Source organism: Molothrus ater, chromosome 5 (genome assembly GCF_012460135.2).
Source record: "Molothrus ater isolate BHLD 08-10-18 breed brown headed cowbird chromosome 5, BPBGC_Mater_1.1, whole genome shotgun sequence".
In the NCBI taxonomy this organism is placed as follows: domain Eukaryota; kingdom Metazoa; phylum Chordata; class Aves; order Passeriformes; family Icteridae; genus Molothrus; species Molothrus ater.
In genome coordinates, this window is record NC_050482.2 from 12934442 (window position 1) to 12961530 (window position 27089).

A 27089-nucleotide genomic window follows, 5' to 3' on the forward strand; every position below is an offset into this window, starting at 1 on the left:
GGAGTGTGTTCATTGTGAGTATTCTACTCCAGTGGACTGTTGCTGCTGTTGGGAAAAGATCTTAGTGAGGTTACAGCAGCATGGCTAATTTTAAATCAGATACCTGGGCAATGTCAGACATCCCAAGTTTAGATGTCTGGTCACCATCTACACCCCAGAGCTTGAATCTGAGCCATAGAGGTGCTGGAAGACCCCTGAATGACTCCGTTGTTTCTGGTTGTGCTGAGAGGTGCTTGTGTGTCCCACAAAAACAGGAGCTGTCATGGGAAGGCACTTGTGGTGGTCTGAGTCATTGCCCAGCTAAGGGAAAACATGAAGGGACATTTTTTCCTCCTCTTGGTGAATGCTCTGGTACCATCACAGCTTGTGTGGTTTTTTTTTTATCTTCAGTGGTTTTTCTATCCCTTTTGCTGAGATTGTTTGTGGTGTCTTACAAAATAGTAAATGGGTCAAGGAGGAGGAAGGTGTAATTTCTTAGTGCTATGGGATGGAAAATTCCTTTTCCCTGCTCCTGCTGTGAAGCTTGACATCAGTCTGGTAGTGAGCACTTTGATACATTGTGTGACTTGTCTGAGATGCTGCTGCTGCACACAGGATGACCGAGACAGGTTCCATAGCTGAGCAGTGGCTGGGAGTTGTTGGCCACAAAGGCAGCCTTGAAAGGTTAATCCTCATCCATCTGACAAGGTCCTGTAGAGCTGGGTGTGCTCATCAAAAAACAACAGCATTCCATTTTCCTTTTCTTTCCAGTGTTGCATTAAAGTGGTTTAGGGGAAGAGCTGGAAGAGCTTAAAGAAATACCTGAGGGAAAAAAATGCTTTTGGGAACTGATTTGTCTTGGAAGTGGGAGAAGTTTTATTGTCCAGTTGTATCAAAATGAGACCCATCAATTTATCAAGCTTAAATTATGAAGCCACTTCTATTCATTTTTTTTAATAGGAAGTGTGTGCAATAGGGAGAGTATGCAGCCATGGACTGGGGTAGGATTCTGGCTGGTGTCAGTATCTTGATATGGAAACCTGGGCAATCTCAACATTTGTGTGTCATTTCAGGAAGAACATTTTGGGGAGGGATGCAAGTTTATTGGTGGGACAGAATGTTTCTCATTTTCAGAAAACAGCACTGACAGCATCTCTGTTTACCAGGAGCAGCACTTGAAATTATGTGGAGCTTTTACTTGAGAAGGGTAAGTGAAGTATGGAGAAAGGGTTTGGATCTTACCAGGTATCCTGAATTATCATCAGTGCTCTTGCAAAAAAAGGAGGGGAAAGGAACACGACCCTGATTTTTACAAGGTACCAGCCAGATTTAGGCCATCCAGTGCTATCTGCTGTGGTGGGACTTCAGCAGAGGGGGGAGGCACTCCCCTGTCCCTGCAGACAAACTGGAGCCCTGTCACAAGGTCAAAGGACCTGGGGTTGTTTATTCTGGCACTGACAAGCCTAAGATAGGATTTCACTTTTGGATAGTGGTCTGTTAATCAGTGCTGGGAAGAGGAACTGGGTTCCCTTTTTAGGGGCTGGCTCAGGCTGCCAGGGGGAGGCAGTGCTTCAGCTGGTGGCAGCAAAACACAGGAAGAGATGAGCAAAAGCTGCTGAAACTTTTGTTCTGCGCGATGAGTTACCAGCACTGCTGGGGGTGTTGCAGGAGCACTTGTTCTGCATGGTCTGGGATGTGGGACTTTCTTGGGCAAAGGTTTTCAGTCCAGCATTTCAGCAGCTCCCTAGGAAGTGCATCTGTTTCTACCACGGTGGGAGATCCAGCTTTAGTTGTGTATCCCTGTGAGGCCTGAAACAGAGAGGGCTGCATGGGGGTGGCAGGAGTGAGGAGCAGGAAGCAGCACAGCAGGGAACACTGCCTGGAGGTGGAAAGCTGTCCTGCCATCAGACACTTGTATCTGGGGCTCTCAGCCTGTCCCTCAGACCGAGTCTCACCAAGACAAAGTGGAAAATTTTGACAAGTGACATTACTTTATTTTGGAACTTGACAGGATTTCAAAGTGAACTGAAGAGACTAGAGAGTTAAAAACTGAAGCTGCAACAAGCTGAAAGTAGAAAAATATACTGTATGTAGATACAAAGGCTTGTTGAACTAGTTTAACATTATAAAATGTACCAAAAGTTGTTTAAATAAGCACACACAATGTCTTCACATGCATGCACTTCATCCTTGGAACTCCAGCTAAGCAGCAATTTCTGATGCAGAAAGCTTCCCATCCTTATGGGCAGGGGAGTCTGAGGAAATAAAGTATCTTCCCCAACTCCCCTGGCCCCTGGAAACAGTTTACCTGAAGCAAGCCCTAAATGTTTACCTGAAGTAAGCCCTAAGTGTAAGAGCCTGAAATAAAATAAGAATATTACATTCTGTGACCAGAGGTGAGGAAAGTGTCTGAATTCCTTATGCACTGTGATTTGAGGGTGCTGAGTGAAATGTCACTGCTGCCCCACTTGCCCTGTGCTGTCAAAATAACCTACAGATAAACACTTTTAGGTTCCTGCCTCTGCTGAGCTTCACAGTGACTCCTGTGAGGGAAACTGGGGCATTGAAGATTTCTTTTGCATGATTTCCATGCTTTTCACCTCACACCTGAAGTGAGACAGCACTGCAGTGGCCAGGCTGACAACAGAAAGAGAAAGCCCATGCTACTGTTTCTTTTAGAAACCCAAACATGTATCATTTTTGAGTTCTATTGAACTCTGTTTCTCAAAGCCCTTAAAAGCTGTGGCAGAAGCAGCACCACTGGGAGGAAGATGGGCAACAGAAAAGTATCTTTTTTTTTTTTTTTGACCAGTGAGACTTTAGACCTTGCTTAAATTTTCATTCCAGCTTAAGAGACTGCAAATAGGGCATCAGTTCTTAACTTAAATAGGCTTCATTCCTGTCTTAAACCAATTTTGTCTTTAAACTTTCAAGATAAATTAAGTTTAGATTAAAATCAGCTGTGTTTTCTAGAAAGCCTAGCCAAGTTTTGGCAGTGCAAGTACTATACTGATAATGGAATAATTAAACAATGAGTTTCTGACTTCAAGTTCACTTAGAGCAGAAATGAAGAATTTGGGTATAGCTGAGACAGATTAGGTATTTAAAAAAAAAACCAAAACTCTACCATCCAGGTTTAAAAACAGCAGCAGCTACATGCCACCAGTGTGAATTCATTAATCCAGCTGGCAGAGTATTATAAATTGAACCAATCTGTTACATGCAGATGTTGACATCAGGTTTTAAAAGTCATCTAAGAAGTTATTTAAAGACACTGGTACAGTGTATTGCACTTGCAGAACAGTTACCTCCTGCAAGATCCCACGTGTAGTGAGTTAAAGTGCCCATTTCCTCAACAGGAATAGGAATGTCACCTTGTCCACCAGATTCTGACTACAGCAAAATACACTGAATTTTCTTTTCTTGCATAATTTTGTGCTTGTTTATTATTGGAAGGCTATACCCTGATCAAAGGAAAAAATTCAAGAGCATGAAGGCTTCCATTTCCTTTTCTACCCTTCCTACAAAACATAAACACCACCCCATACCCATAGGTGCAAACAGCCTCAGGCTCTCTTCAAACTGTGCAAATTAAATATTCAGACAGAATCTCCATCAGCATAAACCTGGCTCCCATTCTGCTCAGAGCCACTCTTCAAAGGTCAGAGCCAGCCTGTGCAGCAGACCCGTCTTTCATTTGGCAGGCAAGGACAGCATCGTGAATACTGTGAAACAGCAACTCTCTTGTTACACTTTTATCAAAGAAATTCAGTCTTGTCAGTTCATTCATAACAGGGCCTACAAAACAAAACCCAAACATGGCATCAGCACATACACTGAAGTACAAGGATGGAAGACAATGGCATATCAGGAAGATGAGAACTTGTTCTCCTACTTTTTGTTACTAAAAAAATTGAAATAGTCAAGTGCATCACATGCTACTACTACTCCAAGCAGTCCACGCCTATGCAGACATAGACAGAGGCCTATTCTTGGCAGAAGATGTTACAATCCCAAATACTGGATATTGGAACATTTCAGGCTTTTCTCCTCATTACATTATCACTACAATTTCAAGATACTAAGTAAGTTCAGTGTGGCATTCACAACTTGCCAGCAGGAAGAAATGGGAGCAGGATCCCCTCCTCACAAAGCTCATTTCATCAGTGCTCTACTTTCACTAAAGTTAAAGCTCTTGCTTTTCCTCAAATCCAATTTTATGTGAAGTGCTGATACTACTGAGGCACTACTGGCAGCAGGAAACTGGGGAGCAAAGGGAAGGAGTTAAAACACAATCTCTCCCATAAAACTCACAAAAACAAAAATCTCAACTCACCACTACAGCCGGCAATGCAGACATATATATCAACTTTGTTGTGTTCTTTTATAATCTACAACAGAGGTAAGCTGAAGTTAAATGCAGATAATACATCATCATACACATCATACACAGTTCTGGAGGCCAAATACTGTGAAAGCTGCAGAGTACACATTCCCCAGTATTCAGCTAAAACTTTCAAAATTAAACCAGTGATTAGGTGAGATACTGGATTGTTTTTGAGCAGGCAGTTATGTCTCATGCTGACAGGCTCCTTATTAGGTATCTGAAAAGTTTTCTGTGAGTTTTTCTGGGAGAAAAAAACTCTACTTACTGATTTTAGTGCTTTTGCTCCAACTGAATCCACAAAGTTCACCGGGGTGAAATCCAGGATTAAAGAGTGAATATCTGATTTGGGCTCCACAAAATGTTCATGCTCATCAGGAGACATGTCATGTACACTAGAATCTGCAAATTTTCCATTCACAGGTAAGTCATCACTTGCTATCTCATGTTTTACACCTGCTTCTACGTCGTTCGTCTGGGAGAGAAGATGAAAAAAGCTTAAAGGCAATCAATGCTTTTTCAATGTAAACCCCTTTGCTCCCCTCACTGGTGTTCTTTAAGCCTTTAAAAGTTGACAAGCTGCTGGTCATTACAGAAACTGGCCTGACATGCACACACACTTCCATATCTTGTGTATATCAAGGTTTGTTCTCTCATGCCCAGCCTTTTAACAATCAAACACAAGCAGCTTAAAGCTGTTATCTCAGGACTGAATTACTCTTTGCCTTCAAACACTGACACCTGTTCAACTTTACTGACACATTTTTACTCCATTTCCTTGCCTTATCCCTGGCTGATTCCATCAAGACCTATATATTCAAAATAAAAAACCAGCAACTGGGCTCTCAAGTTAGGCCTTTTTTAGGTTTCCCATGGTAAAATCACACACCCTCTCCCACCATGGTGGTGAACTTAGATATGCATAAAAGTACAAGCATGTCCCAAATAACCCTTCTCAGTGTATCTGAGCCATGCCAGGATTAGCAGAGGGGATGGCACCTTCTTGTTACAGGGGCTGCTAATTAGAATTAATTTTATTCTCTATTATTCCTACATTATTATTCCAAGTGTGTGTGGAGGGGCAGAGTCCCTTTGATTTCTGCCAACACCACTGTTGGTGAGACAGCATGACAGTGTGGAGAGTTTCTGTGCTACTCTGTGCTACCTGAATGCAATCAAGGTCCAACATAATTATCCAATATAGCAGTGAGCCTCTGATCCTTACATTGTTCCTTCAGCCACCTGTTCCCATTGCACAGCACTTCCTCCCTAAGCAGCACACCTTGTATGAAACACAAGAGTGGTAACACCTGAGAGCAGCCTGTAAGCTGATAAAGCAGAGGTAAATATTTACAGAAGAGCTCACCAGCTTCAGCACAGCTTTCTTTCTCTGTTCATTTGCTGCCTTTATCTCCTTGGCATGGCGCTTCTGGGCTTTTTTCCTTGCTTTTAATAAGGCACCAGGGTCCACTCCAGTCTGTCAGGAGAAGAAAGTATGATCAGAGGAGATTCAGTGCCATTGTTAGGATGGCACTGGAGTATCAATTTGCACCGAATTAATCACTGCCATAAATTTAAACAAGCAGCCTGCATTTTCCAGCTTCCCTTGGTGGGGGTGAGAACAGTGTAAAGAAGGAATCATCTTGGCAAGCACTGTGTTAACAAGATGAGGGAAAGATGCATCTCATTCTTTTCTTCAAATCAGAAAGTGTCGTGTTACCACCAAATGCTGATTGGAGTGCAGAGGGCAAAGGGGAGAGAAGTGCATTTGGGCAATAATCACCAATATCTCTTGCTTTGTGAGGGCAAGTACCACCCACCTGGTTTGTATAAGACTCGCCATGGGAGCTACAGAAAAATGTTTCAGAAGTTAGTACAGGCACAGTTGTCACCGGGTCAGGGGCTCTGCTGTTGCCACTGCCACCCAGTGACAGCAGGGGTGACACAGGCAGGGAGGCACACCCTGTCTGCAGCTCATCTGCTGCCCATGGGAGGCACTAAATGCCCACAGTATTCCATGTCTTACACTCCAGTAAAGTTAGTTACCCAACAAGGAAACTTTTATTCCCATTTTGTTTTCAGCTCAGAAACTATTTTCCTGTTGAAAAAAAAGGTTTGACCAGTTTGTGTTTGACCAGTTCTGCACCCACCACTGTCCATTCACGAGCAGTCAGTATGAGGCAACACTTTGTTTATTCCCTCCCACCATGTTGATGCTTCCTAAGATAATTTGTAGCTGGCTGGAGGATAACCTTCTCATATTTTACAGATCACCAGGGGCTGTAGGCTGAGAAACACTGTGCTAAGGGCTACACTAAAGGAGCTGAAAGACAAGCAAGTTTCAGAAGACAGTTTGAATTTTTAGGACACAGACATTAAAGAATTTACTCACCTTTTTTATCAGAGCCCTTGTATATGACTCGCTATTAGCAAAATAAAGAGATGTATTAGCTTGAAATATTTTGATTCCAGGATGTTCTTTAACCTAAGGAAAATATTGGATGTGAACAGTTAAACAGAATAAAGGCCCCTGTGTAATCACAAGACACATGAACATGCAGCAGTGCAACAGCCAACCCTGGATAGCTCTAAGCATGTGCCAGATAAAGAAGGCTGGCACTGTTGTGAGCAAAGGCAACCAGGAGATCAGAACCTCCCCCTCTCCCAGTGTAATACTGCACACTATCAATGCCTGGTAACATTTCTCCTTCTATATTACACCAAAATGTACAGCCATAAAAATTAAATATTTGCAGTTCTTTCATGTTGCTATTTGCAGCTGATATTACCATGAGGAAATCATGCACTCCTAGAATTGCTTCCTTTTAGCCTCCCTTTCAACAAGCATAATAACTCATTTCCCTTTTTCTCTCTTTTTCTTTCTTGACTCCCCAGGTACCAAGAAAATGAACCTTTCAGATCTGTGGTTTTATCCAGACCTTCAGACAGGTCTGGATATTCACTTCTCTCCCCTCCTTTCAATGCAGTCATCTCTAACTAAACAGGCTGAACTGTGACATTTTGCATACAAATGACCTGGCCAGCAGCAGAGACCCAGCCTGCCATATGCTGCCAGCCCCACCTTTACCAGGAGGAAATGCTGACTGCATTCAGTGTAACAGAAAGGGAGTCTGCTCTCCTTTGCATACAGATCTAAATGTGAGCACTCATACTCCTGCTTTGCATCATATTTAAAGCAGAACTGCATGTTCTTTGTCCATAGGTTTTTACAGCCTGGTTCATCAGTAAAGGGCGATGTAACTTTCATAGCAGCATCTCTGAGAACACAGAGAGTGCAGAAAATTGTAGCTGTTGTTTGGGAATAAGTACAGCATGTTTATATCCACTGCACTGAAAAATGTAATGCTTTCATCAACTTTTGGTTGAACAAAATGGCATTTATGAGAAGCTAAGTGCATGATGAGCAATTGTGCCATTAATCACATATATTTAATGAGCAGGGGATGCCGTTTTGAACAGTTTGTGCAATTCTGAAGAACATACAAGTTTGGATCCTGGGTTCCATGGATTCCATGCACTACTGCCACACAAATAAAAAAGGTGGCCTGGTATGCACTTGTTTACATAGCAGGTTTAGCAGTGGTATTCCTAAACACTGGGACAATGGAACTAGTATAAAAAGTACTTTTGGTCACTGCCTGGTGCAATGTACGTGCAGTACAAAGAGCTCACATTTTGAACAAAGCAACTTTTACTACTAAACCCAAATCTATTTATTTCCTTTCAACACAGGTGAATGCTCAGCAGCCAGCACTGCATGTGCAGTGTGGTAGGACAAAGCAGCAAAGCAGCAAATTGCCACAGCTGTCTTTGCTCCACTGAATGAAACTCCTCAATGCAGAAGAACATGTTCCTACCTCTTCATACTCTTCCACATCACAGTAGATGTCAGTGTTAGGAATCTGACCAAGGATTCTGTATTTAGGTCTAGAGAGAAAGGAAACAAGTATTTCTGTATTATCACTTACAAAGTGGAAAAGTGAGTGTTTAACACAGACTGAAACTTATTTTAAATGGTCATTCTGCAGGGCCTGTCTGGTACAGGACTTTCTAAACATGGTTAAATGCAGTGAGCAGTTTATGGCAGAATACAATTTAAAAAGTTGTTTCTGTCAGTGCAAAATCAATTTATAAGCTTAGTGCTGAAATGTTGTCATTTTCTGAAAAGCATGAGTCAGAACATGCAAAAGGACAGAGCAAATTCTCTGTCACCCCAGGACAAGCACCAATTGGTGCAACTCTACTGACTGTCCTGCAAATATGCAAGCTCACACTGACAGAAAACATGCTGCAATTTTGAGGAGCCACTCTGCTCCCAGGACAATGTCTAAGCAGATGAATATTCCCAACTCACAAGAACTGTGACAGCAAAGTACATTACTGTTCTGTTTGAAAGAATAAAACTGTATAGAGATAGCAGAAAAATACTCTTATTTATGCAGAGTGGAAATTTCACAATTTGCTTTCACTCCAGTGCAGACAGAACCAAGACTTTTACAGTTTCCACCTGTCCCAGACCCTGAGCCCAGAAACCTCACATGCCAGTCCTATCCACACATGCAAGAAATCATTTCACTGTAGACCTGGAAATTTTTCACAATAAGAGCTTTGTCACTTTGAATGGGGAGAAGTGACTTGAAAACTAGAACAGCCACTGTATTTTACAATTTAGAACTTTCTTTTAAAATACCTAAGTATTCATCCCATGATAACCTGACACAACCTCAGCTTGTGTGTGACAATTAGTGAACACGAAACTTAATCATACTGAAACTGGCAGAAAGAAGATTTAAAGTTCTAAACTCTAAGCATTAAAAGAAATAAACAAGAAGATTAACCACTATGTGAAATGAAAAATCTTCTGTTTATTACTGAGAGTACAAGTTCATGCTCTCTAAAAATTTTGTTCTCAGAAAAAGAAAATGTGAACCCTGAATCAGAGCCAAAGGGCATGACCTATATTAGGAAGGAAATTCCATTCAGCATGCAGTTGAAGAGGGTGGGATGGACTTCTGTTTATTTGCACCCCTTAAGCAAACAAAACCACAAAGAGGATCAGCAAACATTAATTTTGATAAAGAAGAAATCTGACCTTTGTGTTCTGTAAATAACGGTGATCATTGCAAATGTAACTGCACTAAGCAAACCATAGTCTAGTCCCAGCAAAAGAGAAGCCACAAAAGCTGCCACCCAGATGGCCTAAAACAAAAAAAAGGTGTGAATTATTATGCATCCTCTTTCCTGTTAACAACAAAAACAACAGCAGAACCCAACCACAAAATCTATGTATCACTTCTGACCAGGAACAGGCTGTAATGTAACCCATCATGATGCCAGATGGGAATTGCCTTGACCTTTCAGAAGGGCATAAAATCTCAAGGCACTCTAACATATGACAAACTGTCACATATTAATTAATGCCTTAAGTCCTGTTCTCCAAGGATTCTTCTTCTACCATCAGCAGACTCCAAAAACCTTAAGATAAAAAAAAATATTCAAGGCTTGCAAGTAGCTCTAACTCAGTTCCATCAGCCAGTTCATCCAGGAGAGAAATGCCACCAAAATGTTCCCTCCAATACACTCTTAGCTCTGGCCCACTCCAGCCAGGTTTTTGGTTTGTCTTAAAAGATGGCAAATACCTTCATGTGGTTTTCTTTGTTATTCTGTTTTCAAACTCTTCTCAGACATCCCCACAGCCTTTAGGGTAGTTTCTATAGCAAAACTGCCAGAGCTTTTGCTTTTACTGCAACCAAACTATTTCTGACTTGAGTTACAAGATTGCTGAGCAACAACAAAAATATTCTTGTCTCCAACAGATCACTCTCCCAGGGTACTTACAGCTTCCTGACTTATGTCCACCTGCAATACAACACTAATTTGTAATTTCTTGGTAAGTTTCTACACCATTTTGGGGATAGCAACAAATTTAGTATAGTAAAATATAAGCACTGAGCTGTGCAATACTCACCAGCTCGATCTTACTGGTTCTCCAGAAGTGCATGACATCTGCAAACTGTTTAAGCATTCCCTTCAGGTTCACCATGACAATTGCAGCTAGCACTGTCTAAGAACATTACAAAAAGGCAATTTTCAGAAGCAAAATAAACCCAATGCCAAATAAGAACTACAAAGGATCACAAATAACTACTTCTGTGCTTTATAACTAATATAAGTCCACTGAATAGATGTTCTATTCAAAACCCCACAACTTTTCAGGTAGTTCAGTGGACATGTGCTTTTACTGCAGCTGCAGAATTGGCAGACCAGTTAAGTTCAGCTTGATTTACTCTTTCCTAGCAAGAGAAATCACATGCTCCTACACTTCATGCTGCTACACTTACAGTGCCTGAAGCAGTAGACTATAATCTCAAATTCATGTTTCTCTACAACATACTGAAACAATTCCTGCAACAGTCATATGGTTGTAACCCAAGGTCCAACTCCTACAACAAGAAACAGGAATTGTGTATCATCCTTTGCATATCACCAGAAACAGATTTTTTTTTTAAGTCAGAAATATACTTTTTCACATGAATATATTTTTATACAAATAAGTACAAACAGCAGCAAATCCAACTCATTATGCTGAGCCATTATCCAGCCCTAGCCTTCTACTGTGCCAAACTGTGACTTTCTTTTAACTTTTTAACTTCAACCCAGAATTCCTATGCTGCAATCCAATGCGGCCAGCAGGACCAGGGCAGTGATTGTCCCCCTGTACTCGCCACTGATGAAGCCACACCACAAATCCTCTGCTCAGTCTTGGGGCCCTCACTAAAAGAAGGACATTGAGGGGCTGGAGAGAGTCCAGAGAAGGGCAACAGAGCTGGGGAAGGGTCTGGAGCACAAGTCTGATGAGGAGCAGCTGAGGGTGTTCAGCCTAGAGAAAAGGAGGTTCAGAGGAGACCTTATCACTCTCTGTGCCTGAGAGGATGTTGTGGCCTGGTGAAGATTGGACTCTTCTTGCAAAATAAAATGTGACAGAATGACAGGAAATCGCCTCAAGTTGTGCCAGGGGAAGTTTAGACTGGATATGAAGAAAAGTTTCTTCATGGAAGTGTTTGTCAAGAATTGGAACAGGCTACCCAGGAAGTAGTTGAGTCACCATCCCTGGAGACATTTAAAGCAAGTAGATGTGGCACTTAGGGGCATGATTCAGTGGTGGGCTTGGCAGTGCTGAGTTAACAGCTGAACTCAATGATCTTAAAGGTCTTTTCCAACCTAAACAGTTCTAAAGGGGAATTGCTTGAAGGTATTCTTATGTTCTAAAGACAGAGTCCAGGATATCCAATACTAAAAACAACAACAAAAATCATGCTGAATTGTTCAAAACATTATTTATTTCTCGGCTAATTTACAGCAGAAATGCATACAAAATTTAAAGGTTTCTGGATCAAAGCCTAACTGTTGTTTACTAACTCTCCCACAATTTCAAGTTTTAGCAATACTCGTGGGCCTCTGTTCACAGTCAATGCAATGCCTAATATGCAAAACTCCCTTACCTGTGGAAGTGGTTCAAAAAGGTATCCAATAGCCACAATCACCAACAGAACCATAACTGCAGAGAGTGCACCTGCAATCTGAACAAAAAAAAAGCCAGAGATTATTCAGAAGTGTTCCCAAGGGAAAATATTACTGATTAGCTAACCCCTTGTGCTTTCAACAAGGCTGGTTGTACAAATGACCTTTGATTCCTTCCATTCATGTCACCCATTTTGCCCATCATGCCACTTTCTATCCTGACCCACGCTGGATTTGAAACATGGGAAACTCCAGTTAATTCTTCTGGCTCAGGCAGAGAAATATAGCCATCTAGATAAGCTTCAGACTTGAGTTTTGGAGCTCCAAAGAGTAAACTTCATTTGGCTCAGGATTTGGGATTCTACATACCTGAGTTTTTCCACCAGTGCTTTCCTGGACAAGACTCCGAGACATTGAGCATGTGATTGCAATGGTTTGGAAAAATGACCCCACAGAGTTGCATATTCCCAAGGCAATAAGTTCCTGTGTTAAACAATAGAGAAAAGAAAGCCAAATATACACTTATACTTAGCAGTGGTACCAAGCTGGAACTATCCACAGACAGTAACAACCACATCTTATTTACATTGCTTTCCAGCAACCTCATTGTAGAGCATAAGCAACCTAATTGTAGCTTATACTTCTAGTTCTCACACAAGCATAAGCTGATGCATGTAGTCATCTGTTAAATAAAGTCTCTGATGAAATGCTGGAGACATTTCCTATCCCAAAATGTTACAAGAATTAATCAGACTGAAAATAAAACTGAATGAGAGCACTGCTTGTTTTAAGGATTTCTTCATCTTGAGGATAATTTGAATTTTAACCCTGAATATACATGAAAAATGTTTTCTCATGCAAACACCTTTCTTTGCTTCCCACCCTATGTGTTTAAAAGCCTGAGCAGCCCTGCCTGTGCTTCCATGAGTGGCAATCCATTGCTGTAGATGGAAAAACCAATGAGTGTCTGCTGCTTCCTCAGGAAGATCCCACATGAGAACTGCTCCCATGGGTGAGGTCAGGAGCTCTGTCTACCTCAGTACTGCATTTCTGATGCCTAAGAAATTATTTGCTTTTAATGAAGCCCCCCCAGACTACTCTGCATCTTGTTATTTGTAACTGAGTGATTTGAATCATACATTTCCAACAGTCCTCAATGAGATTTTTCTCTTTGTATTTGTACAATCCTTTTTGGACTCATTTAAACACTTGGCATGCACTGCTAGTGTGACAAGGAGTGCTACAGTTTAACACCCAGGTGAAGGACTATCTGGCACCTCCTGAGGAAAAGATTTAGATGCTTAACTCAGGGCAGCAATGATTATGTTTAAGATAAATAGAGCCAATTACATTCATGCAGCTACAGATTTGTCCTCTTCTCTCTGTGGGTAACAGAGCACAATGACATGAAGGATGAGATTCCCTTGTGGTGTCAAGGGAAGCTCTGCCTCCCTTAACACGACAATGATATAGACTAATAATCCAATTGAAGTATTGATTCTAAACTGCACAGGAAGGCCAGAGTAGGTGAGGAGGACATCTATTTTATTTTTAGGGAGTCCTAAACACAGTCCTTATCACTCAAATCATACTCAGAATGCCAAGTACAGACAGGGCCAATTGCTGCCCCAGAAAATGTTGCCCATTTGCAATGGGTGTGAATAAAAAGAAAATATAAGAATAAAAAGAATGGGTGTGAATAAAAAGAAAATATAAAACATAATTGGAATTTTTAGACTCTAGAACAAGAATTCTTTGACACATAAGGTACTGTATTTATCACATGGGACCTCTATGCTTTGCTCTATTACAGAAAGCAGAGAAAATGCAGCTGCTCATCAGGACAGTATGGCCAAGTAATGCCTGTCCCAAAAATTAATAGTCATGCATATGTCCAAGTATAGCAGAAGCAGGTTTCCCAAAATGAAGCTAAAAGTGAAACTGGTTTTTTAAACACAGCCAGAAGAAGAATTTACATTAATTCCTGGCCTTTAAATGCGTAGGCTGTCAAAAATCTGGCCTGATTCCACTATTGAAGAAATCCTCATTTTTGCCAATATTACACCCACACCCTACTTTAATGATATAACAAAGGTGCTACTGAGAATTTTCAACAAATCAACTCTGCTACTTTTACCTGATTCCCATCGATGGTGTAACCATGTTTAAGGGCAAAGATCTTGGCCATTGATACAGCCATTGAAAATCCAACTATTGCAATTGCTACTGCATCCACAAATATTGCAGGGATTAGCTCAATGTCAGGAACTGCTGGTGCACGTAACCTTGGAGATGAAATTAAGATTTATAAATTAATATGGCAAGAACTATAAGCAAAAGACACAGTCTTAATAAGAATGTATCATCCCTACCCTTGAGGAATATTCCCAACAACATCCACTTTGTATGACTCATGCAGATTCATTCCAGCTGAAACTCCTGTGCCAATAATGACCTAAAAATCCACAAACACATTTGTAAACATTATCTAAAAAGAGATAAAGCCACTTGAAGAGATATAAAGGTTGGCTGACTACGATTAATAAACACAAGGGGTTACATTTATTGTCAGTCAGTTTTCTATGAGTTAGGGGCTAAAAAAGCAGATTAGAAGGAGGAAGCATTGTGATTTTCCCTTCATCATGTCCAACTCATCCTGATTTTATAGTTTTTTGTATAAAGTTAAATGGAACACGCTATGGTATGATATGAGTCACTCAAATTCCCTTTGCCTAAGTCAAGCTCAGGCAAATGAGTGTACTGGAAAAATCAAATGCAAGGACACTCCTGCCTGTGTGCACTGACTTATCTGCATGTGCATAACCTGTTACCTGTAAAGAGAACTGATGCAACAGCAAAGAAAGGAACATTGTTTTGCTATTGCCTATCAAAAAACACCCTATTACATATCTCACTCATCTCTCATCAGCATCCCTTTTCTTTGTTCCTTCTATCTAGATTGTGCCCATACCTTCAATTATTTCCTTTCTTGACTCCATTATGTGCAGGTTTTATGAGACCTGTAGTAATCCAAGAACTCATTCTCAAATCAAAAAATTTTAAAGGCAAAAGCTTGTCGGAGCTATAGGCTTTGTGTATATTATGATAGTCTGTTTTACACAGGTATTTTAGAATAGTTGTTTGAAACAGAATCAGTGCTGCAGCCAGTTATCAATCTCAGAAACAGAGAAAGGAAAAAGTATTAAGTCCTGATGGTTCCTGCTCTTCTTTCTGCTACTGCATTTCAAAAAGCAAGCAAGCCCTGCAGAACTTCTGCAGGCATCTCACAGGCATCTGTGAGCACCTTCCTTCAGGAAAGGGTTCAGAGCTCTTGGACTTCAAGTGGGAAATGCCACTTCAGACACTCTGCATTATCTTGCAGGGAATCAGTCATGAGCCCACACTCCTGGATAGAGAGGGTTTTATGTCTACCCATTGCTATAGGGAACTGGCGGTGTTTAATTTGTTTTTCAACTCTTCTTTGTGCCTTTATGCTCTCCATATGGGCATTCCAGTTCTTAATTTTAAGAGAATCCAAACCTTCAATTGGTTCAAGGCTCAAATGAATTATATTCAATGGAAGTTACTCTTGAGCTCAGATAGAAGACAGAACATGAGACAGTTTCTACAGCTTTAGAACAGCTATATAATTTAGCCATAGAATTTCCCAACTGGCTTACCACGATGATCTCCATAGGAATAGGAACTGGGAGCTTCTTCTGAAAGCGGAAATTGATCTCCTTGCCAATCAGCAACAGAACAATGCACGTTAATCCAACAATCATTGTAGCAATATTGGTGGTTGTTATATTTGAAAGCACGGCAACTATGCTCTGTAACACACCAGAAGCATCATAATTATTCTTAAGAAAATAGAATCTTCATGGAGATTTGCCACAGAAGAGCAAATTATACATTGCTTTTCAGCTGTGGTTTCATTGCAAATTTATAACCACAGTGAATGAAGGCCTCACCAAAATACCCATTGTTCCTACAAAACACAGAAGACTAGAGTATCTCAGTGAGAGAAATGCACTTGAATAATTTTCAATATCAGTGTTCCTTAAAGGGGGCAAAAATTTGGAGAAAAAACTTTAATGGGGTAAAAAGCCTAAACTAAACCATGTCTCTTATCCTTAACATTTTCACACATATTCCTCAGTGGCAGCTACCTGAAAGTAATAAATGCAAACTCCTTCTAATACCTTCAAATATTCTTTGGCAAGTTACATTTACTTAGAGCTGTATAAACTATTCTAAAACAGTAAAGCTGCTGATAGAACCATTGAGGTTGCCATAACAATATGGTTAAATAACAGTGATCCTGCAATGCTGCTGAACTGGCCATTATTCCAAATACCTTTTAATTGAAAATGCTTTCTAAAAGGGTGTTAGGAAAAAAACCTGCTGGAATACACAAATTGCTAGAGGGTAAATAATTGCCCATACTGATTATTCCTCCTTCTTCCACTGCATTAAAATAAATAAATAACCTCTGGAGAGGTCTTTGAAATAAGGCAAAGATACTCTTTGTATCTTTGCAAAGAGATATGCAGATTGAAAATTGCTACAACTGTTAGGATGTTATACATTCAAGATGTCCAGGTAGTATGCATCTTGAATTTATAACTTCCCTTCTAGTTGTTTGGCAATTAGTATGACTGGTTCCCAGTATCAGGAACTGAACAGCAAATGTTGAAATTAATCATTAATGCAGACTTGTTTGCAAAAGGTTTGTTTTATCTGCACAAACATACAAAAAGATTCCACAAAGCATTTTCTGTAACCTACATGTAGATGAAATCCTGAAGCTTCGTTATTGCTGAGCCATCAATCTGCTCAAAAGCTTAGGTTTTCAGAGACATCTGAGATCTTTCCTTTTCTTCCACTTAAGAGTGGAAAGATTCTGAGAGTAACATTTCCTAGCTTTGCAGAACATGCCTGATTTACAGTGAAGCATTTCAGGAGCACATTTCCCTCCAAGGCACAAGAGATTTGCTTCAATGAACAATATTTCTTCATATTATGAAACTGCATTCAGCAGAATCCCAAAATCCGCCCATCTCAGATCGTGTGAATCTATCAAGTCACACTTGGGCTGCACTTTCAGATATTGATGTATTACAATGGCACTTAATGACCTGTGTTCAATACTGAAGATTATTCTACTTAGTGCCAAATAATATATAAAAACAGGAAGAAAAGCTTAGGAATTAGATCCAGCCAACACAGAATTTGCATGTTCAGTAAGTGCAGTTGCTCACATATACAACAGAGAGGGGCCCACTGTAGCGGTTAGTCTTGATGCCAAGGAGATACTTTAGCTGGGAAGTGAAGACATGGACTGCAGCTGCAGTGGTGAATCCTCGCACCAGAGGCTCCGTCAGGTAGATGGCCAGAAATCCAAACCGAAGGAAACCTAAACACAGCTAATGAAAAAGAGAAGAGTCAACCATGTGACTCCCACTATAGTCTGGGTATAGCACACATACACCTCCCCTCTCCTTTCCTCAATGCCCAAGCCAGACAAACCTGAACTTGGCTTTTCTAAAGCCACAGGTCAGTAAGCTGCCCTCAATGCACCCAATCTTCCATGCCACTGGCAGGTCCAGTGTGAGATATGGGTATGTATGTATGTATGTATATATGTATGCATTGTTTGTATGCATTTATGGACAGATTAGAGAACGTCAGTTGAGTTTTTCTGATGGGATAGGAAAAAAATGAAAAGGGGGAAAATCCTGTTTTTTTCCAGTCCAGCTAAGATGCCAATAAAGCCCTGCCTCCAATGCATCCATCCCCAGTTCTGTGATGAGGCTGCCATAAAGCAGCCTGTGTCCCACACAGAGCAGTGCAGAAGCACAAGTCTGGTTACAGGGGACCCACTGTCACTCAGCACCCCCTGCAAGTCCAGCAGCTGCTCCTACAGCAAACTGTGAGCACATACCTGGATAAGTCCTGAAAGAAAGGCGAGAGCCACAGCTACCTGCACCCTCTTGGCATCCCTAGCACTGTCAAATTCAAGGATGGCTGTAGTATTAGTAGTATTAGAGTCCGGACAAAGCATTTCATCAGGCACTTCTCTCACAGCAACACTACCAACCATCATACTAACCACAGCAAAGGTACCTGAAATAAGAGGAGGAGGAAAACAATTGCTTAAAATCTTGGCAATTTTTTTTTAGGAGTTGTTCTTCTTGAGATATGTAGAATTAAACTAAAATAAAAGTTTTCTACCTTAATAATGTATTTTTTAGTCCCCAAATCTGCTCCAGTACTCAGCACCATTAAAGCCAGTTAGATGGTGAACATACACCTCTGCAGTAGGTAAACACCATCATTTTTTTTCAATCTCAGTTTCTATTTTGCACTTTAAAGATTCATCCTAGCCACATCAATGAAATCATAGTTCAGGAGTTTGCAAGACACATTTTTAGATCTAATCTGATACAAGATGCTCTTCTACTGCTTCCTATGTAAAATGTATAAGCTAACAATAAAAAGTACTGCTTATGTTCCACACATTTGCATTTCTCCTATGCACCTAAATTTTAATTTATGGAAAACAGCTACACTTTCTACTTCTCTGATTTTATTTTTTACAGCTTTATTAAAAATACACACATACACATAGAGTTTCAGTTATATATACAGATATACCTATTGATATGTGCTTGGAGGTTCCAAAAAAAGTATAAAGAAAAACAGGATAAAATGAAGAATATAGGCCAAATACTGGGGGAACAGCTGCCAGCAAAGCATAGGCTAAACCTAGAAAACAAGACACAAATATGTATGATAAGTTAACAACAAAAATAAAACATCTGAAGCAATGGGATTTAAGGGATTTAAGTCTACTACAACTGAACACACCTAATAGGAAACCTAGAGACTTGTCCCAGGTTTAAAAAATAGGAGATCTTTCAGTGAATAGTCTTTAAAATGTATAATACTCTAGGGCAGTGCCTAGAAACATGATGGGTTGAGTGAGGAAACCAAAGTCTAATTACAGGCACTGCAGGTGTGTTTGTGTGTACACTTCTGCACCTGTTTTGCCTTTGTGGGTGCAAGCACTCCTTAATGGCCAACAAATGATTTTTGTTGCTTTTGTTTTCATCTGCAGAAGAATCTGATTAGAAACACCCAAACTCTCATAACAAGTGGGACACATTTGACTTTTTCTTCCTTTTCCCATCAGACATGGTGTTCATGGCAACCCCTAACTGACTAAACACTTTCCTCCTCCCTCACCCCAGAATGACTGGGATAACATAACAGTTTATGTTTCCACATAAACATGCTTCAACATGTAAAATAAGCAGAGAACTTCTGACAATCTGTAAGGTCACAGAGCTTATACAGTCTGGTATCCTTCCCAAAAACAAAGTCCTTTTTGTCATTAAGCCCTGTCCAGTCCCATGCAGTAGAATGCAATCCACATCATTCCTATTTGTATTGGGAGCTGGCAAGCACAACTGTGGAGCTGTGGGGGGAACACTCGAAGGGACACCAGGGAAGAACATCTCCCACTCCCTGTGTGACTCAGGCTGTGCTTATCATGGGACCAGGCTCACAAGCAAGCGGTGTACATCATGTGATATGGCACACAACTGTCCCAAGCAGCTCCTGCCAAAACAACAGCTCTACATAGCTTGTGTTAATGAGAATTGACTCCAGAACAGAACAAATGGGCCTCAAGGAGAAAACACTGCATCCTGGCTTGGTCTGGTTCTGCACTCTCACAAGTGCAGGCTGCTAACACCTGTGGGTTAGTGCAAATTCCAAACAGAAGCAATGGTTCACCCATCATGGACAGCCAGTGATACTCAAAAACACCTCTCCCTAATAATATAAATTGGGAGACAAAGCATCACATTACAAAAAAAAAGAGCTAAACCAAATGGCTCTGTGCCATCCAAGTGCTCTTGTGCAGCGTAGTAAGTCTTGTTCTAGCCCTCAGCAATATCTGAGTCTTTACCAAAAATTCATATTCTCACCAAAAGTGGACTGATGGGATCATTGATTCTCTTGCTCAAATGAGCATTTCATTAAGTACTTGTGAAACTCCTCCCACATATCTTCTCTCACCCAAGGGCTACCTCTCCTGACATCAGCAAACACCCTGTACTGTAACAGTCTGGCCTTTAATATGATGATGAACTTAACAGTACAAGTAACCAGAACTGAAAATCAGTGTTCAAAACTGGGAGGGTGGGTCCATGTGAAGTTCCTGATCTGAATACCCTTTTATTCCCTTTCATTTGTACTGGCATTTTTAGAGACTGTCAGTGCCATGGAAATAAAGAGATGTTGACCTGATAGGAGGCCATGGCTTAAACACCGTGGTCATTGTAGTTCTGCCTGGAATGATTCCCAGGCTTCTTTGAACCCATGCTTGCTATAATTACTTCCATTCCAGAAAATTGAAAGTTCAACTTTTGTGTTTTTAGAAAGGGAAAGATTAGGAGCAGTTTAAGGGCATGTCTACAGGCGCCAAATGAATAATGTTTACTTTTAAAAAGAGTCACAAAATTAAGTACAAAGTTCACTGCTGACCACTTACATTTTAGTGTTCTTTCAGGTCATGACATAAATTATGTTTCAGTATACAACTGACAATGTTTGTGTCTAGTATATGACAGATATGCCTGAGAGTTAACCACATTAGCTATCAGTTTAAGATAAGTTTATGCTTCCATGTGTGGAAATAAAAATAACCTTAATCACAAAACTTAAACAAAACCAGGAAGATACAGAAATAAAGAAATTATCTGCAGAGCCTAAGCTAGGGTATTTAATGATTTTAACTGTTTACCACCCATTAAAATCTTGGATTTACAGATGACTTTTTCAGACCTGCCTCAGCCTAAAGTGGAACAAGTGAAGTGCAAATATGAAATAAATCAACACAGAAGTAAACTTATTTATGCTTAATTACAACACCCTCTGGACAAGGCTCTGCACAAATCAGAGAATTTCCTTGACCCCAAGACATTGTGGAAAAATCTACTGAGACTGTGGCAGCTACTGTGAAGCTGCCATTTCCAGAGCAGTGGGCACCCCATAATGATATTGCTGTAGAAGTGCTGTTGCTTTCTAAACTCCTAACACTTCTGAAACTGCTAATAGTAAATGCTGGGCTAAACAAAAGATTCTACTGGTCCATTCACCAAGAGCTGGAATGGACACAGAATAGTGAACACTGGGACTTCTCTGTCTTCCAGAACCTACTCCTCCTTCAGAACTGGGCTCCACTTAGGCTGACACTTCCAAGAATTTACTAGAAATTTCCACAGATTTTCAGTCTTGTTACAGATGATGCTTTTGATTTATTTCCACCACATAAATCGCTGCCTGCTACTATGGTTCCAGTGTAAACTGGTGACTTCTAGCCTTAGGGATCAGTCTTTGAATTCTTGCATGTTCTTCTCTGGTTAAATTTAGTTTGGTTACTTTGCCTCAGTTGCTCCCTGAAATATAATGTCTATATGTCTGCTACCCTCTGCAGGAAACAAGCCATGACTTTCAGGACAATGAGATCAGTAAATAATATGGTGCATTCAGGAGAAGTTTGGACATGCACTTAAGCTGTGAAAGGTTGGTCTGCCATTGAGAGCTGTGGATACTGATTAGAGAGGGAGCTTCTTTCAGGGTTAGTGCATATCATTACTGGCAGTTTTAAGGGAATCATCATTCTGGGCTGCTCTGCAGAATCCATGTTGATCTCCACAGAGAGCCCTGAGATACACATCCTGTTCTCAGGAGCACCTGTTTCAGGATGTCAAGAACTGCCATAAGGGCACACACAGGAAAAGTAAAGAAGAGATAATTAAATCCAGAGGTACACTCACCTTGAGGAAGCTGCATGACCCCAGTGCTAATACCTGAGATAATATCTCCAAATAAGTATCTCCTCACTGGGTAATGAGGCAGCCATTTTAAAATTGGTAAGAAATTGTAAAGATGAGACTTGGCTTTCTTAGAAGTACAACTGGAATTACAAAGCAGAAAGAAAGTTAGACACTAGCAGGGGACAAACAGGCTGCAAAAATTTTCTTTCATCCCTATACAGGAAAACAGCTCCTTTACAGGCAGGCTCAGACTCCTGATGACAGTAATTTCTGGACATGCTTAAGCACAAACAACTATGCCTCCAGTTAATTTAGCTTTTAATCACGTGTTAGTGCTGTTGACAAACCTTACAGAACTAGAGAAGAGAACAAAACTGGAGCACAAAACTCAATGTGCATAGACTGGAACAGTTTTACTTCCCACTGGAGGTCACTCATGTGGTTTTCACTCATCAGAATACTCTGCAGTGCTTTTTCCCATTTACTATTTGCATGCTGTATACTTTTTTGATCATAATATTGTATATTTCTAATCTTTAAACATGGCAAATCTATTAATTTAACCAGTACTTATTACTACCCCTACCAGTTCTGACAGACCCACTTTCAGGCTATTTGAGAGCATAACCCTTCCTCACCCAGAAAGGAAAGGCACTGAAGCCAGCAGCACTGATCCTTGGGACTCTCCCCAGACCTATCAACCTTTTGAAACCCTGACTCATGACAAATGAATAGAGCCAGGAAATACATATCTCTATCCAGAAATGCCTTGCATCATACCTTGATTGTACTGTGGTAAGTTTAATCTTGGCTAAAAATGTAACACAGGGATTGTATAAGTGCTTTTCTGTGCAAGGGAATTGCAAGAGAATTGCACGGATTTGTTAGCATTTCTGAATTGCACAGTGAAGAAGCTTGTTGCTAAAAGTGAGAGTCATCCACACTTCTCCATGGTTAGGTAGACTGTATCACAAAAAGGAGGATTTTGATCCACTTTCTTTTAATTCAGGACAGACAAGTTTTCTGAGATAGAATTAAATGTCTTTACCATTGAAGTCATTCCATAAACCAAAGCTAATCTCCAAATGTCAAATCATGTAAACAGGAATATTTTATAGAAAAGCAATTCTGTTGTCCTGCAGAACAAGGTTTGAGAAAGAAATGGAAAAAAAAACTCTGCAAAGGAAGTATGGATAAATATAAAGCTAATGAGACCTTGAATCCCCTGGTACCATGGAGCAAGAGAACCACAGTTAAAGACATTTCACATCTAACCAGATGATACTTATATTCCAAGGCAGTTAATTAAAAGCTAGAGAATGCCTTTAGTAAGTTCTTATTAGACCAATATTTAGATTTCTACACAGCTATCACACATCTCCATTCTTCTGTGAAAGGATCATGTGAAGCACAAATTTGGCTATAAGAATTTCCACATAAGAAGGACAGATAGTTTCTGGGTCTTATGAATTCATGTCACGTGATCTGACTAATACTTCACATTCCCATGCTGCGTATTTTCCTTTTGCACTTTGATGAAGGCAATTCAACTAATTTATCCAACATTTTCTAATATAGTTCTACATTAACATTAAAGCACATAGACAGCTTCTTCCCAGTCTTGCTGAATGGTCAAAGTAGAATTAGTGGTTTTATCTATTAGGTTTCTTTGAAGAGATTACCGGCCAAGTGCATGAATCAATTAAGAATTATAATATTTCTAACCAATAAAACAAAGACAAGACAAAAACCCTACCGACAAGAATGTGCAATCCTCTGCCCTAAAGTCTGACGGGTTCTCTGTCGCCTGTGCAGCTGTCCTTGCAGGAGCTCCTGGTTGTATATTGGTCTCTGCACACAATACATCTGGGTTTGCCCAAGATCCACTTCTTGTTCTTGAGCATGTTCCATAGTTGATCTCACAGAGCAGCAGTGAAGGAGGAACAGTTCCACGGTCTCCACCAAAAAACCTGGTTGCAGACAAAATAAGTTGTTCCTTTTTAACCTTGGATTTGGCATTTCCTTTCAAATAATGTATTTTAACAAGCTAGAGGCAAGAACTGTGATTGCAGTCTAATTAAACAGTCTGTAACAGCAGGAGGAAAATAAATCACACTCAAGTCTTTAGTATATGAAAGCTATTAATGTATGCTTCTCTTGTATAATGAAAGCTTTTACATTATTTTCTTGGTAAATAAGAGATGAAACTAACCTGGAAGGTTGTATTCATATTTATCTGGATTTTCCCTCAGTTTTTAAAGAATATACCACTGTAGGAGGGAGATTCCTTTATTGCTGAGTTACTTCCTGCTTAGTCACAAACTGGCATGTCCATTTTCAAAAGACAGAACTCTGACTTTAACATTGAGAAACCCACTTCTTTCTTCCAGATTGTCAGTTGCTTCCTGCATCCATCCATCTGCCTTCCTCTCTATTTCAGAAGTTTCTTTTTCCAAACAGCATCTCAAGGATACACAATTCACTACTTTCAAACAGTTATTATTTCAATGGATGTGCCACTTGCTGCTATTCTCAATCTGCACTGACTGAAACACGAATCGGGAGATGTGCCCAGTTTTAAAACTAGGCAGAAGGTTTGTAAAGATCTATTTGTCTGCCTGATTCAGTGCCACAAACATCTTAACATGTTTAAAAGACACTCTGCTAATTCCATTGCCCCATGTTTGCTGCTTTCAGAAATCCTGGGCAAGAAACTCACTCCCAATTCTGAGCAAAGTGACAGGACTGCTGTGCTGTTAGGCAGAGATGCTGGCTAGTGCCACATTCGATGACAGAACGTGAGTGCAGTGGGAAACAGAGCCATCGTTGTGAACAAGGCCTTGGGCTCAAGTCCAGCAAGTCACTTAAGCATGTGTTTGCCTTCAACCAAGGCTGCTAACCCAGGGGTGCTCTGCTTTTAGCTGTACATCAATACCTTTCTGGGAAAGGGTTACCACGCAGAAATTAAACAAATTGCTACCTAAGCACTCAGACAAAGCCAACCATGATTGGTCCAACATTCCGATTCAGCAAATACAGTCAGACCATCAGCAAAATATCAATATTGCTATCTATGTCTTCACTCTGATGAAAGTGCTGGAATTTTCCCCTCAGGTCTTGGTAATCTCTCCTAGAACTGACACAGCCTAGCATCTCTTCAGTTCTCAGTATTTCATAAGCAATATTTCCCCTATGCTGTCAGCCACAGAAGGATATTTTTACTAAAATTGTAGTTTTTCATTTACTGCACACTCTAGATTGACTCCAGCTTTATTGTATGAAAAAAAGGCAATCCTTCTTGAGCATGGAGGCTGTAATCTGTGATCCTCAGAAGTCCTCTCAAGCCTCAACCATTCTGGGATTCCATAATGCTCCCTTATGTCATTATTCACATAGAATCTATCTTCTCTAGTAATTAATTGAGGTGTTCTGGCAACATTGGCCTTATCTACAAATTAAGAAGCAATTTTAATCAGTCCTAAACAGAAAATACACTCAAATCAGAACAAAAACTGCAACTGCATGCAAAAGAAACAGACCAAATCAGTTCAATGACTTGGTTTTGGCCAAACTTTCCCAATAAAATGAGAATGCAATATCAATACGTTTTTAGCCACAGTTTTAAAAACACACACCCTGCCTTCTTTCTGCTACAAAGGACAGCAACACAAGACAGTGCCCTGCTAACCCCAAACAATTCAGGTCCTGAATTTCCACCTTTGAGTTTGTTCAGCTTCAAGTAGATTGGTTAATATATAGAAGAGCCACATGAGATTGTAACATAAATCTAGACCTGGAGATATCTGGAGGTCTCCAATTCTGTACACAAGCTCAAACTCTTCCAGGTACTATGAGCATATAAGAACAACAAAAGTTCCATCCTGCCTCTGTTTTTCACGGTAACATAAATTAAACAAATGCTGTATTTGACTAACTGAACAAGGCCCAACTCTAAATCAGTTATTCAGATCATGGCAAGAGTTAGTTTGGAATACTACCAGAGGTCACAACCCAAGTTTCACCATCACTCAATCTGAAGGTTTTTAAACTGCAGATTGAATGTTTCGGATTCTGTTAGAATAAGGAAGTTATACTGCACTGAATCATGAGAACCAGCTAAAACAAAAGTAACTTGAGGGAGGATATGACAGGATCTTGTCTTTACCTTCACAGTGGACACAAGAACATGGAAAACAAAGCACATGTTGCTAAAAGAGATCCTATATCTACCTAAAACTACTGCTGGATATATCACACTCTTTCTTTTCCATGTCATTTCACCAACTTCATCTCAACAGCCCTCCGTAAGCATGTTCCTTGATGGCAACCTAAAATGCTACGCTGTAGATAGTACAGCAACAATTAAAGTCTTTAGTATCATCCCTCTCTTTTCCAAAAGTACACAGAGAGCAAGACTGAGATGTTTGTTTTTATGAGAGATGATACACATTGTCTATTGAGTAGCAAAATAGTAACATTTCATGACTGGTTCCAATGTCTCTCCCAGTGTTTGCTGCATGACAAACTGCCACCACAGTTATCCAAGGCCCAGAAACTGAGTCTTGCCCTTCACTCTCACAATGCTTGAAAAAAAGCAAAAGCAAGGTACTGCCATTTTCATGGAAAGAAAGCTTACTGCTATGACTTCTGAAAACTCACAGACCTTTATCCAGAGGAAGAGAAACGTAATGGTGGATAGTGGAATACTGCTCTCCAACAACCTTTGAACTTCATGGCAAGAATAAAGTTAAAAAGCTGTAAGAAACACTGTCATTAATCTTATCAGCCAGATAAGAGTTGAGTTGAAATAGGTAAAACCTGTATGCAGAAGACTTAAGAGTTGGCAACTCTTTATCTGACTGATAAAGGCCTGTCTTATATCTTTCCTGCTATTATCAAATTGAAGGTGTTAAAGAAAAAAAATAAGTGAAGCAAACATGAACTTATAACACTATCAGTAATAAATTAGCACTTTCTCTTCCCAATCTTAGCTGATAAAGGAGGTCTGTCAAGCCATCTGCACTGATTCTTGTAGAGGACAATAATTTTTGATCCAAATCACGTGAATCAAAGTGCAACCATAAAATTTATAGGAACAGAGATTTGGCTGCTGTTCCTTGGATTCAAAATACAACTATGGGGAGAAAAAAGCAAGAAGTTGGAGACATTAAGAACAGTGTACCATGTGACTCTTGCAGCTTTAACAGGCACTTTTTCTCCTGATGTGTATCTAACCTGAATGTGTCTGAACTACCTAAGGAAATGGGGGAGTCAGCAGCAAATCCATTGTCCTGCCTGTTTTACAAGGGCAAAACCCCTTTCTTTTGGAAGCA

The 27089-nt window shown here is 40.2% G+C and overlaps 1 protein-coding gene across 3 annotated transcripts in view; it reads right to left on the reverse strand.

Annotated features, from left to right (window-relative positions):
* Positions 1 to 1949: 1949 nt before the first annotated feature.
* The window catches only part of SLC26A5 (solute carrier family 26 member 5), a 33305-nt gene continuing 8165 nt past the window's right edge, over positions 1950 to 27089 (reverse strand). For all 3 annotated transcript variants that reach the window (XM_036400390.2, XM_036400392.2, XM_036400391.2), the window contains exons 3-20: positions 23513 to 23726; positions 21757 to 21896; positions 18566 to 18676; positions 17853 to 18034; positions 17170 to 17334; positions 15586 to 15738; positions 14278 to 14360; positions 14043 to 14190; positions 12275 to 12388; positions 11887 to 11964; positions 10353 to 10448; positions 9477 to 9583; positions 8242 to 8311; positions 6756 to 6848; positions 5730 to 5840; positions 4632 to 4838; positions 4316 to 4370; positions 1950 to 3777 (exon numbers count right to left, since the gene is read on the reverse strand). In XM_036400390.2, the coding sequence (XP_036256283.1) occupies positions 3635 to 3777; positions 4316 to 4370; positions 4632 to 4838; positions 5730 to 5840; positions 6756 to 6848; positions 8242 to 8311; positions 9477 to 9583; positions 10353 to 10448; positions 11887 to 11964; positions 12275 to 12388; positions 14043 to 14190; positions 14278 to 14360; positions 15586 to 15738; positions 17170 to 17334; positions 17853 to 18034; positions 18566 to 18676; positions 21757 to 21896; positions 23513 to 23667 (2211 nt within the window). In that variant the 5' untranslated portion in view covers positions 23668 to 23726 and the 3' untranslated portion in view covers positions 1950 to 3634. The remainder of the gene's footprint in view (positions 3778 to 4315; positions 4371 to 4631; positions 4839 to 5729; positions 5841 to 6755; positions 6849 to 8241; positions 8312 to 9476; positions 9584 to 10352; positions 10449 to 11886; positions 11965 to 12274; positions 12389 to 14042; positions 14191 to 14277; positions 14361 to 15585; positions 15739 to 17169; positions 17335 to 17852; positions 18035 to 18565; positions 18677 to 21756; positions 21897 to 23512; positions 23727 to 27089) is intronic.